We start from the raw sequence: 14,110 nt of genomic DNA on the forward strand, positions 1-14,110 counted from the left end.
ACTGGAGGGGGCTGTATACTGTGAGAGCAACTGGAGGGGGCTGTATACTGTGAGAGCAACTGAAGGGGAGCTGTATACTGTGAGAGCAACTGAAGGGGAGCTGTATACTGTGAGAGCAACTGGAGAGGGGCTGTGGGGGCAACTGGAAGGAGCTGTATGTTGTGAGGGCAACTGGAGGGGGCTGTATACTCTGTGGGCAACTGGAGGGGGCTGTATACTCTGCGGGCAACTGGAGGGGGCTGTATACTCTGCGGGCAACTGGAGGGGGCTGTATACTATGTGGGCAACTGGAGGGAGCTGTATACTGTGAGAGAAACTGGAGGGGGCTGTATGCTGTGCGGGCAACTGGAGGGGGCTGTATACTGTGCGGGCAACTGGAGGGGGCTGTATACTGTGTGGGCAACTGGAGGGGGCTGTATGCTGTGCGGGCAATTGGAGGGGGCTGTATACTGTGCGGGCAACTGGAGGGGGCTGTATGCTGTGCGGGCAACTGGAGGGGGCTGTATACTGTGTGGGAAACTGGAGGGGGCTGTATGCTGTGCAGGCAACTGGAGGGGGCTGTATACTGTGCGGGCAACTAGAGGGAGCTGTATACTGTGAGGACATCTGAGGGGGCTGTATACTGTGAGGACATCTGAGGGGGCTGTGTGCTGTGGTGGCAACTGGAAAATCTGGCTGTGTGTGTTTTTTTTTTTTCCAGAATTTCTGGATCTCCTCTCCCAACACAGCCTGGAGACTGACTCCACCCACACATGTGGCTGATCACATGACTGTGACATCATCAAAGGTCCTTTAACATGTAAGGAGCAGATGAAGCCACAACAGCAGAACCTGATCATGTGACTTGTTGATGCTTCCCACACAGGTGACATCATCAGCGGTCCTGTAACCACGGTTGCCATACAGGAGGAGGTAGGTGGTCGCTCACAGTCCTGACAGGATTAGACTGGGGCTATTGTACCCCTGTGGACTGTTGTGTTGCGGTCGCCTCTAGGTCACATCATGGCGCTGTTGACTATTATAAGATATGAGACTATTGTCACATGACCAAAGTCAACATTCACTTGGCCATATGGAATATTATTAACCCCTTTAGGACCAGCCATTATTCTCTTCCATTCTTCCGTAGAGATATGAGGCTTGTGTTTTGTGGGATGACTATTTTTCAGTAGTTCCAGTTTGGGGGACATGTAACTTATTTATCGCCTTTTTGAGGGCAGAAGACGGAAACCTAATACAGAGTGCCAAACACTGGTGTGAACCCATGGGGTTTAATGGGGCCATTAAAAATACATTTACCTCATAACCTCAACACTAGGATTGACTACTTCTTTGGTAATACTCTAGCTCTTCGTCTACTCACCGGAGCAGAGGTTGGGAATATTTCCATCTCGACATTGCCATTAGCGCCTCTTCAAGGCCCTTCTTAAAACCACCTTGTCCCAATCCATCCTCTGCTCTCACCTTATCAACTATTTTAGAAAAAATGAGGGATCAGTTTTCTCCGACGCTGTTCTATGGGAAGCCCTAAAGGCAATCAAGTTAGGGCAACGTATAGCCTTGACGACACAGCTTAAAGCTGATGTGAGAAATCTCGTGAACCCTACTGCACAGCGTCTCCTTCTGTACACACACCAGCACTACTACGTATGGGGTGACAAGGCACATACTCTTCTAGATAAAAGACCCGTGCGCTTCCTTGACCCCATGTTGTACAAGATGCTAGAGGTATCCCTCAGCATCACCTTGATGCTACTTCAACTACTTTCCATGATTATTATTCCCAGTTATACAATCTCCACCTCCAGTTACACTTCTATGCAGTGCTCATGAGATCACCTAACGTCTTGTCACCTACCTACTCTCCATCTGGAAGCCCTGGCTACTCTTAATTCCTCGTTCACTGATGAAGAGATAGCAAGTGTCCTAAAGACCTACAAAATGGGAAGGCTCTAGGTTCCTATTCACCATTCTAGGCTGACTTCCTCCTCCAGCAGAAGAGGATGTTTAACTCTTTCCTCAAAGGCAATCCTATACCGACCTCGATGCTACATTCTCATTTCACCCTCGTCCCTACAACTAATAAGGACCCACTGGAGTGCTCTAGTAATAGACCTATATCGCTTCTGAATACAGACTTGAAGCTTTACACCAAACTCCTGGCCAATAGGTTGAATGTTTGGCTGCCCTCTCTTGTCCATAAGGACCAAGTAGGCTTCATCCCCTGCCGACATGGGGGAGATAACACCAGAAGGACTGTGGATCTGATTGAGGTAGCCAACCATTCCTCAACCTCCGCCCTTCTCCTTAGCCTTAACACAGCAAAGGCCTTTGGTCATATCCATGGCATCAATGGAGGCCTTTGGATTTCGAGGAGCGTTCAAGCGAGTGATCCGAGTGCAATACTCTCACACAGCAACGGTAAAACCTCCATACTCCTCATGCGACTCCTTTCCCATTGGAAATGCGACCGATCAGTGCTGTGCACTCTCTCACCTTATTTTCGCGCTCTGTATTGTTATGTAAACAGAGTGTCTATTGGAGCACTGGTGTGTCGGAGAATTTTACCTTATAATGACCAGGCAATACTTCGTTTTTCAATGTTAAGAGCCATTTATTATTTTCCCATCGAAATAATTGTTTGAGGCTTTGTTGTTGTTTTTTGCAGAATTAAGCTATTTTTTCAACTGTAATTTTTATTAAGATATTTTCAGTGCAATAAACAAAGTACAACAATAATAATAGCCAGGACATAGCATATAGTAATGCAAAAATGGCATACGAAAAAAAATTTGGTATTGCCAATGGTTGGAATTTAAGAATTCATCAAATGCCTCCCTTTATTATCTCAATTAATTGTTTTATTTATATGAAATTCTGTGAGGTTTTTACATTGTCTCATCTTCTCTCCATTCAGGTTCCTACAATATAGAATCCTCTCAGTATCTTCTATATAAGAGAATATTCCTGATTGTCCCTTCAAGGATGAAAAGAGACAGCAACAAGATGGCGGAAAGTCTATTAAATCTCACCCTAGAGATCATCTACCAGCTTACTGGAGAGGTGAGAGATTCTGGTGATGTCATCATGACATCATTCTTATCTATAGTAATAACAGATGATAGGACTGGAGAGGTGATGGACTCTGGACATGTATGTAGTGAGATTTATTAATGTGTCTCCCCATAACCAGGATTACACAGTAGTGAAGAAGACCTCTAGTGGGCGCTGTCAGGCTCCTGTGTATAAAGGATTTGAAAGGACTCTGAGCCTAATCCCGGGGCATCCACCTCATCCTCTCATACAGGAGGAGATCAATGGACAGAAGATCCTAGAACTCACCAACAAGATGCTGGAGCTGCTGACTGGAGAGGTGACACTGCTGGGAATGCTGGGACATTATACAGTAACTGGAGGGGTCGGGGTGATGACTGTATCATTGTGTTGTCAGGTTCCTATAAGGTGTCAGGATGTCGTTGTCTATTTCTCCATGGAGGAGTGGGAGTATTTAGAAGGACACAAGGATCTGTACAAGGAGGTGATGATGGAGAACCACCAGCCCCTCACATCAGCAGGTAATAGACATGACTATATACACATGGACTTCCATTATTTGTATGTACAGAATGAATTCAGTCCCTGTCTGTGTTTCCAACAGGTAGATCCAGTAAGAGGACAACACCGGAGAGATGTCCCAGTCCTCTTTTTCCACAGGATGATCAGGTAGATGGAGATATTCCCTATGATGTGTAGACGGGTTGTGAAGTCCTTGTCTCTCTTTCCTCGTTGCTGACTTACAATATTTACTTCTTCAGGGTAAAGATCTGAACAATGTTTTGGCCACAGCAATAAATGAAGATCCCTATGTGAGTGGTGATGAGGAGTGTGAGGAGGACATTCCTACCGGGAACCACCCAGGTGAGGAGTCACCACTGAATCTACCACAGAACAGTCACAGATTCTCCTCATTTTGTGTACAGATTTTTTCAGCTTTTTGTCCCATCAGATTCTGTATTTTCATCCACAATAGGCAGTAAATGGACCATGTCACATGATACTACAGCATAATGTGCAGACAGCCTGGTATAGAGCAGGAGGATCTGAGCAGACGGATATATAGATTTGTAGGAAAAGTCTGACATGAACGTTCATTCGGTTCCCGTGGACCCCGAGGCTGTAGGAAGAGGCTTCACAAAGTGGACTGATGTGTTTCTACATCATGCACAATGTTTCTAGTGGTTACACTCTCTTCTTCAGCCATAAGTCATGTATATATGTATATGCTGGATGAACCTCTTCTATGTGGTAATTCCATAAGATGTGTCAGAGGTTGTAGTATTCTGACAACACGTCTGATATCAACTTGTATAAGAAGTCATCTCTTCAGGTGACACCAATCTAGATTTCTCATGAATCATCCCGAGGCAAATAGCGATTACAAACCAATCTGATGTAAGCCATGTGACGAGAGCCTTGGGGAGGGGCAGGGGCTTCACAATATGGTAAATTCTGTCATCTTATGGTGTTTACTGGAAGAAGCCTCTGAGTCCAGACCTCTGCTACACAGGATAGATCTGACATTTTCATCATCTTTGAGGCAGATTACTGGTCATTTGTCAGTCAAAATGGCTAAAATTTGGCTAAAAATATTTTTATTTTTTTTAGGACAATTTAGTTTTTCCCTTCTTAGACATTCAAATAATGTTGTGCCTTTTTCTGTGATGCATTGGGCTTTATTTTTATGACTTTTTTTTTCTATAAGTCTATTAGCTCTCGGGCCCATCACAACCATTTTCATGGCTACTTTTCAAAAGTGAAACAAGCAGTGCAAAAATACACAACATGCAAATTTTATGCCGGGCTTGATAAATGTTCCCATCTATTTTTCACTTTTGCTAATCCAGAATTAGGATCCATTTAGAAGGTTGTCGTCCAATTTTCATGGCGGTTCTAGATTTTGAAATTGAGGAACTTCACACAGACCAATTTTACTTTAGGGCATGTTCTATTCTGATCCATTTTCTCAGATCAGAACAGCACATATCAATGGCAAGTTTCCTTCAATTTGACCCAACATACTCATACCAGCATATTTTTTTTTTCTTACCCTCCATGGTCAGAGACACACAACGAAGAAAAAAACTAGACTGCAGAAAGATATCCCAATACTTACTCCAAAGCTATGGCTTCTTCGTATAGTACATAGCAATACTGACCCTCCAATCTGCCTCTTGCATGTAGTTGTTGTGAACAGTAGAATATTTAATTCTGCTCAACTTGCAAGTTCTATGGAAATGTGTATATAAAAATGTTATAATAATGTAAAAATAATACATTTGTTTTTCTCCTTGTCAGATGACTGTACCATGAGCCCAGAGGGACATCTGATATCTACAGATTATACAGCAGAGGATCATGGTATCACACAAGATCCATATGAAGAACATGCCATTACCCCAGATATACCCTCAGCCCTTCACAGCAAAGATCTGTCATCTAATCTTAATGACTTTGTGGTATCTTCTGTTTCATCATGGACTATGAAACAAAATAAAATTCACAAACGGAGAGAACATCAGAGAATTCACACAGCGGGCAAAACATTTTTATGTTTAGAATGTGGCAAATGTTTTACCCAGAAATCATCTCTTGTTGACCATCAAAGAACCCACACAGGAGAGAAGCCATTTGTATGTCCAGAATGTGGAAATTGTTTTAACCAGAAATCAAGTCTTGTTCTTCATCTGAGAACTCACACAGGGGAGAAGCCATTTACATGTTCAGAATGTGACAAATGTTTTACCCAGAAATCAGAACTTGATAGGCATCAGAGAATTCACACAGGAGAGAAGCCATTTTTATGCCCAGAATGTGGCAAATGTTTCACCCAGAAATCAGAACTTGATAGGCATCAGAGAACTCACACAGGAGAGAAGCCATTTCCTTGTGCTGAATGCGGGAAATGTTTTTACCAGAAATCAGATCTTGCTAGACATCACAGAATTCACACAGGCGAAAAGACATTTTCTTGTTCCGAATGTGGCAAATGTTTTATTAATAAATCAGCACTTGATAGACATCAGAGAATTCACACTGGGGAGAAGCCATTTTCCTGTTCCGAATGTGGGAGATGTTTTATACAGAAACAAACTCTTGTTGACCATCAAAGAACTCACACAGGAGAGAAGCCATTTGTATGTCCAGAATGTGGAAATTGTTTTACTCTAAAAAAATATCTCCTTCAACATTTAAAACGTCACAAAGCAGAGAAGCCATTTTCGTGTTCAGAATGTGGGAAATGTTTTTATCATAAATTTGCTCTTGTACAGCATCATAGAATTCACACAGGAGAGAAGCCTTATACATGTCCAGAATGTGGGAAATGTTTCTCGAGGAAAGAACGTCTTGTTCATCACCAGAAAATTCACAGTAGTCTTTTTTTGCCTATAACTTGTTTACTTGACAAATAGTCTAAGAAAAAATGTATTTCCAGTCAAAGTAAAGTTACATAAGAAAGCAAAAGTGATGTAGAACAGCAAATGAGTAAGAAATGTATACAATAACCATATACTTTTGTTATCGAAAGAAAACAAAGACCAGATAACAGAAGTACATATCAGCTATGTACATAGAATTTTTCACAATAATATAAATTTCTTAACATTGAAATTGTAGCACCAAGAAGGAAAAGTCTAGGAATTAATAATATGAAAATGATGAAAAAAAATGGAAACAAAATTTACAAAAGATCTCAAATTTATACATATATTTATTGAGTATGAGCCCTCCACACAGAAATCCTTGCACTTTCAAGCCTTGTAAGTGATGTTAATAATGGTTGTTTGAGCAATACTATGTCGGCCTGAAAGCACTTGGGCACGTAAATGATCAAAATTGTCTGCCAATTGTCGACAAAACCAGAAAAGCTGAAGGCCACGGTGGCTCATACAAACCATGCACGCTGCTCACAGACACTTTGAAGAAAGGATCGTACCGCTGGCTCCTTGACCATATTAATGATGGCCTATGAGACCAGTGACATGAGACAGACTGATGGCTCGTGTTGACTTAGGATTTGACGTTCCAATTTCACTTACACTACAGAATGAATCTCGATATGTCGTTCTTCCAACCAGAAGATCCGTCTGTGTAGAGGTTTTCCTCCACTCCATGTCATCCCAGTTCTTTGTTAATCTCCCACCCACCAAGACGCACGACAATGACAGGGCTGATATTTCGGCCTAGGTATGTAGCGATCTTTGAATTCAAGGATTGTGTCCCTCTCAGTTTTCAACAAGTGAGGATACATTGCATGTCAACAAACGGGTGCCATCACACAACACTTGATCCGATGTTTGAGGTTTCATGTGACTTTGTCTGTTTTTATATGCCTCTCCCACATGCCACAGATTGGAGCTAAGTGATTGAAAGTTTGATTATTTGCAGATCTTAGCGACATCGGATTCTTCAACTGGTGTTGCAGTTTCATCGTTGAGTGTATTAAGTATTGAAAATGATCGATGAAGCTTTCATTGAATTGCTGCTTTCTAAATATATATTTGGGGAGAAACAGAAGTAATCATAAAAACTCAATGTTTTAAGGGGCTTCTTTAATATGCAGTGTCTTTCCTTGTGATGGCCCTTCTCGGTCTGTGGTCACAGGGTCACCTCCATCAGAGATTCCAGCCATGCACTTCCCATCATCCTGCTGGGATTTCTCCTCATCAACATCTTCTACTACTTTATCATGTCCTATAAGTAGTAATGACCTCCTCACAGACCTCTGGATGTGTCTTAGGATCTGCTCTGATTCAATCATATATGGACTGGTCTAACACAAATTGATGAAAATTACTCTATTTAGCAAAAGATTCAGGTACATGCAGTCCTCCTTCAGAAGAGGTCTAGGTTCTCCGACTTTCCTGAAGCTTGACACTTCTGTTTGGGTTATCTCAGCCCCTTATTTAAGCTGAAAGATGACGGTATGATCAGACCCGCCAATGTAATCAAATATAATGCCCTTCTTATCCACATGTAAGATTTGGGTTATATTAGGAGAGCTTAGTTTCTTATAATCTGGACTCTTATTGAAGATAGGAAAAATCCAGAATAGATGTGTCAGCTCTCACTGTTCATGTCTATCTTGAAGATGTCACGTTAGTGGTCTGGGAATTCTCCCCAGGCCTCTGTGTGTTTCTCTAGTTGGCCTGCATTTATGTAACAAGGGCCGTATCCGCCTCAAAATCCTGACCAAAAAGAAGGCTCCCATTGAAATCAATGGTGGCCACTCAGGAGTTTTTTCCGAGAACTGTTTCTTCTGGCTCCCGTAAAAAAGAAGTGAGATGCTCATTCTTCAGGCCGTATCGCCTTGCGATTCAGCCTGAAGATACACTCTCTTCCTTACTAGGCCTATTCATTGGGCCTAATCCGGAGAGGAGTGTGCGGCTGGATGCCGGTGCAGTGCACCGGCTTTCAGTCACGGCTGCAGGGCTTTTGGACCGGAACCTGAGGCATTGGCGGAGTCCCAAAAACCCTGTGTGAACCTACCCTAAAACTTGATCCGTCAAAAGGTATCTTCTTTGAACAAGAAATAACCCATAAGACTAGACGTTCCATTCTTTAGATGTAACCACAATCTTACAAAAAAGTAGTAAATTAGCTCACCGTTCAGACGATGTCAGTTCAAGGTGCACGATCTTTGCTTCTGGACTTGCAGAAGCTGTATCCAAAAATAGAGAGAGTAGATCTGCAACTCTTGTTTGTTAATTTAAAATTTAGCTTTTAATTCATTTCTTAAAATAGTCCATAGATACAAAAGGTGAACAGTCAGAAAGTACAAAAAAGTGTTGTTTTTTTGTTTTGTTTTTTAAATCGCCGTCATTAACCCTTTAGCTGCTGACGGGCTTTGGGGCTAGGGTTCCCCTTAGTCATAGCTCATTCGGTATGTCTGTGAATACTGAAACTGCCTTTTATATATCCTTCTTTTTGCTGGTTATCACATGTGCTCCCACTCCAGTCTTAATTGTGAATGTGTGTTTGTTGCTCCGTTAGAGTTATCAATTAAGTTCATTTTACCAATGCTTCTACTATTCCTGTTATTGTAATAAAAATTGCTTTGTGATTGCCCCATTAATTATTTTCTGTCATTGGGACTTTGCCTTGTCATGTAACACGATGACTTCAGCTAACATTACTTCATGTGGTGTGATGGGAATTTACCTTTTTGGGAAATTCTCATTGGATACTAAAATTGCTTATTCATACACGTAAGCCCACTTTAATGGGTATAAAAGGTGTGATGTACACAATAAAGATATGCTTCTACCCAGGTTCAATTTGTCTCTGTGTTGAATGCGTCACTGACTTGAGTCTTTATCTTTATCTTTGACTATCATCCAATATACTTAAGTGGTCCTATTGAGACCACCCCTGACAATACCTTTCAATTTATGGGCTACTCCTGATCTTTCTAGAGTTTCAGATTTTTTTTTTTATTATTATTATTTTTTAAAAAAGGGTTAATGACAGCGATTTTTTAAAAAACACTTTTTTGTACTTTCTGACTTCACTTTTTGTATCTATGGACTATTTTAAGGACTGAATTAAATATTAAATTTTAAATTAACAGTCAAGAGTTGCAGATCTTCTCTCTCTCTCTCTCTTTGGATGTAAGGCTAGCTGTCCTACAATACTTTAGAGAACATCTTCCTTGAGACAGGATCAAAATCTCTTTGTCCTATTTAGAGAACAAGACCGAGGCATAAAGGCCTCCGACAATGGTAGCCCTTGAACCGCATAGGGAAAAGGGCTGTGACTGCTGTGATGGGGGTTACTATGTGATTTTTTAAATCAGCTTGCCTCCGCCCCATGTTTTGATTAGGTCATATCATAAATAAAAATGAATTTATAAATTGACTAGGGGGCACGTGGGTCAGGCACTCACCCTCCAGCAGTCGGTTGTGAGGAAACGGCTTTTCAGAACCCAGCGTTATGGCAGACCTGGAAAGGCTCATTTTCGAAAAAATGCAGGCAGGCGGCAGTGGATGGCTTCAGGAGGTCTTCAACCGGGCTTCTGCACAGCTGCGGCCTGGTGAAGATGTAGGGTCCCACGATCCCCAGGAGGCTCCTCGGCCTTCTACTAGGCCTCATCGTCGGGTTCGGCGGCCTGCCCGCCTCAGCCCCAGCCCGCCGGCGCGTGGTGGTAAGCGGAGTGTTCCGGCGGGGTCTGGGGCTGGGGGGGAGCATCCTCCGGGCACGTTGGGAGCAGAGGCCGCCGTCCCCGTCACGCTGGGCCGCAGCCGCGGCCTACCTCTTTACCCGGCAGCCCTCCTGGGGCATGCCGGAGCCGTGTCCACAGCGCCACCGGAAGGTCTCCTGCAGGAGCAGGAGGCGAAGATCTACACACTGCCAGGCTGGAGCCTGGTAGTAGTTCTTACCGCCCCGTCGGCGTGCCGGCGGCCCTGCCGCGCGCGAGATCCCGGCCTCCTGCAGGAGCAGGAGGTGAAGCCGCGCCCCCTACCAGGCCGGAGCCTGGTAGTAGTACTTACCGCCCCGTCGGCGCGCCGGCGGCCCTGCCGCGCGCGAGATCCCGGCCTTCTGCTGGAGCAGGAGGTGAAGCCGCGCCCCCCAACAGGCTGGAGCCTGCTAACAGCGTCCGGCGCCATCTTGTTGGAGACCACGGGGACCCGTGTCATCCAGGGGGCGGAGCCTCCTCGGCAGCCGTGGCCACGCCCCCTGCTAGGCCCAGCCGGAGCCAGGTAGGCCGCAGGCCTGAAGATGCCGTCACAAATCACCGCGGAGATCGCCAGCCTCCCTCAGGAGTGGGAGGTGAAGACCAGGTGCTGGAATCGGGTGAGCTGTGTTTACCCGGGGCAGGTGGTCAGCAGCCCCTGCCTCCGGTTGGTGGGGATGGGCGGTCGGCAGGTCAGGGGGGGGGTGAGGCCTACTCCACTAGGGATACTGATGCGGGGAGCTTAGACATGATTCCCCCAACCCCTCCCCCCCCTGCCTTGTCTCTCCCCTCGTTGCCACCAATGCGACACACCAGTTCCCCCAGTCAGGGCCGTCTTGAACTTCACCATACGCACTCCCAGCCCCCTCGGTACCCACGCTCCCCAGGTTCAGAGGTTACCCGGGCGGGTTCGCCCTATAGGAGGAATCGCAGGCATTCTCGGGGTGGTGATACTGGAGGGCGTTTTTCGGCGGGGTCTGGGCGCAGGTCCCGTTCACATACCTCCTCTCGTTCTTCTCTTTCCTCAGGGACCAGCACTTTCCACCATCACCGTCGTCATAGGAGGGAGGATTCTCATCACCGTTGCCACAGCCGTTCCCGTTGCTGTTCTCACCGTTCTCCCAGATCGCGCAGCCGCCTTTCCCATGGACATGGGAGGGCGCATTTCAGAGGTCCTTCTCACGCTTCACATCGAGGGGACAGAAGCCACGCTGCGTCCCGCAGCCCGCAGCTACCTCGTTCCTCTCCGTCAGCCACATCCAGATCTCGCCGCCCTGCTACCGCATCGGCTCAAGATTCGACGACTGGACCGCAGCAGCCTGGGACGGTCACGGGGACCAGATCCGACGGTGAGTTGACTTGTCTCCCAGCCTGGTTGTCCCTTGCTAACCCGTCCCCAGGCGAAGATCTCGCCTCCTTTCTACGGCGTATTCTAGCCACTGTAGAAAATTCCCCCTCAGATAGAGTCCCGGGGGAGGGTGTCGGCGGCCTTGCGCCTTCGCCGGCTCCCTTTCCCACGGGTTTAACGTTCAGGGATTCGATTTTCTGTGGGGTCTCCCCGCTCGGCACGCATGTGCCGGCAGAGACCCGGGAGAAAATCATTTCGGGTGAATACATAGATATCTGGTCCCTGTTGTCTACTGACCATGGGACCGTTGATAAAGAACGGACTTTTGAGAGAGGTTCGGACAGGAAACCGAAAGTTGCAAAGACTTTCGGTAATTGGCTTCAGGCCTTTGCGATTTTTGCGCACATCATGTGTCAGCACCATCCGGGTAAAGGTCCAGAACTCTTTATCTATATGGATACTATCTATGGCGCCCACAAGCTGCACGGTGGTGCAGCTTGGTGGCGTTATGACGAGGAATTCAGACGTCGGTTGGCTATGTCCCCAGCCGTCGGCTGGGCATCTAAGGCTATGGACGTCTGGGTTCATCTCATCCTCTCTCAGAAGCCCCAGAAGTCCTTTCCAGCGGGTTCCGGAGGCTCTTCCTCCGGTCAGGGCTCCATTCCCCACAAGCCGACAGGATCCTGTTGGCTTTACAATGAAGGACACTGTAGGTTCTTCAACTCCTGCAGATTCCGGCACGATTGCTCGATCTGCGGGGGTAATCATGCGGCCCTTAAATGCTCACGTCGGGGAAAAAATCTATCCAAGCTGGGTTCTGCCGGCGCAGGCGAGAACTCCGGTGAGAGGCTCGGTGCTTCGGCAGTGGCTAAAGCTGTACCCGCGGAAGCGGGATGCAAGGATGCTTGAGGACGGCTTTAGTCTCGGTTTTGTCATCCCGTTTGAGGAGTCGCCTGTCTCCTCCTTTTCTGGTAACCTTCGTTCTGTTTTGGCTGACGAGCCTTTGGCTTGGGACAAGGTGATGAAGGAGGTTGCGTTTAACCGAATGGCTGGCCCGTTTGACGAGCCACCCTTTCCTAACTTCAGGGTTTCTCCATTGGGTTTAGTGCCCAAGCGGGAGCCCGGTAAGTTTCGCCTTATTCATCATTTGTCCTATCCCAAAGGGGAGTCGGTTAACGATGGTATCGGTAAGGAGTTGTCGGCGGTTTCTTACACGTCTTTTGACAGGGCCGTAGATTTTGTCCGTCAGGCCGGAAGGGGTGCTCTGTTAGCAAAATCGGATATCGAGTCTGCGTTCCGATTACTCCCCATTCATCCTGACTGTTTTCACCTCCTTGGCTGTTCATTACGCGAAAAATTTTTCGTAGACATGTGCTTGCCAATGGGGTGTTCTATTTCGTGTTCTTACTTTGAGCTTTTTTCCTCTTTTTTGGAATGGGTTGTGCGCTTTGAGACAGGATATCAATCCATTTTGCATTATTTGGATGATTTCCTTTTCGTTGGGCCGCCGGATTCTCCAGTTTGCGAATTTTTGTTGCGTTCTTTTCAGTCGTTAATGGCGTCGTGCGGGGTTCCCCTTTCCAAAGAAAAGACGGTCGGGCCTTTGACCTGCCTTTCTTTTCTCGGCATCGAGATCGATTCGGTCGCCATGGTTTTTCGTTTGCCCGTAGACAAGCTAGATCGCTTAGTGCATGAAGTTGATTCGGCCGTGCGTTCTAAGAAGGTCACTTTGCATCAAATGCAGGTCCTGTTAGGTCTCTTAAATTTTGCGTGCAAAGTGATCCCTATGGGACGTACCTTTTGCCGTCGTCTGTCCTTGGCTACAAAAGGGGTTGCGCAGCCGCACCATTTTATTAGAATTACTAGGACGTTGCGTGAGGATTTGAAGGTTTGGCAGCGTTTTTTGACGTCTTTTAACGGGCGTGCGGTTTGTCAATCTCAGTTCGTGGCTAATTCCGACCTTCCCCTTTTTACAGACGCCGCGGGGAGCGACGGTTTTGGGGCGGTTCTGGGCCGGAGGTGGTGTAGGGCCCAGTGGCCCCCCTCCTGGGTTGACAGGGGTCTAGTTAAAAATCTGGCACTCCTCGAGCTGTTTCCTATTGTAGTTGCCGTGGAGTTGTGGGGACGGGACATCAGCAATTGCCGTATATGTTTTTGGTCTGACAATATGTCGGTCGTGCAGGCAGTGAACAGCTTATCCTCCTCCTCTTTGGAGGTGTTAGCCCTTCTTAGGCATTTGGTTCTTCGTTGCCTGCAGGCCAACATCTGGTTCCGTGCCCGGCATGTTCCAGGTACTCAGAATGCCATTGCTGATGCCTTGTCCCGTTCTAACTTTCAGCTTTTTCGCTCTTTGCACCCATCAGCGGAGGAGGAGGGGACGCCATGCCCGTCGGCCTTGTGGACCTTGTTGGAGACGATTTGATGTCCCTGGTTCAGAAGTCAGTGGCCCCGTCCACTTGGCGGGGTCATGTTGGAGCTTGGCGGCAATTTTTGTCCACCTCTGGCGGTTCTTTACCCGCGGAGGATCACCT

General features: G+C 46.4%; 2 protein-coding genes across 2 annotated transcripts in view; one reads left to right on the forward strand and one right to left on the reverse strand.

Annotated features, from left to right (window-relative positions):
* The window catches only part of LOC142195595 (uncharacterized), a 704,678-nt gene that overhangs the window by 17,845 nt on the left and 672,723 nt on the right, over nt 1–14,110 (reverse strand). The gene's annotated exons all lie outside the window — the stretch shown is intronic.
* On the forward strand, nt 2,945–6,590 carry LOC142191054 (uncharacterized). The gene is made up of 6 exons (XM_075262330.1): nt 2,945–3,063; nt 3,194–3,373; nt 3,452–3,575; nt 3,659–3,747; nt 3,816–3,918; nt 5,356–6,590. The coding sequence occupies exons 1-6, from the start codon at nt 2,986–2,988 to the stop codon at nt 6,468–6,470; spliced, it is 1,689 nt and encodes a 562-aa protein (XP_075118431.1). The 5' UTR covers nt 2,945–2,985; the 3' UTR covers nt 6,471–6,590.

The sequence above is a fragment of the Leptodactylus fuscus genome, chromosome 1 (genome assembly GCF_031893055.1).
Source record: "Leptodactylus fuscus isolate aLepFus1 chromosome 1, aLepFus1.hap2, whole genome shotgun sequence".
NCBI classification, from domain to species: Eukaryota; Metazoa; Chordata; class Amphibia; order Anura; family Leptodactylidae; genus Leptodactylus; species Leptodactylus fuscus.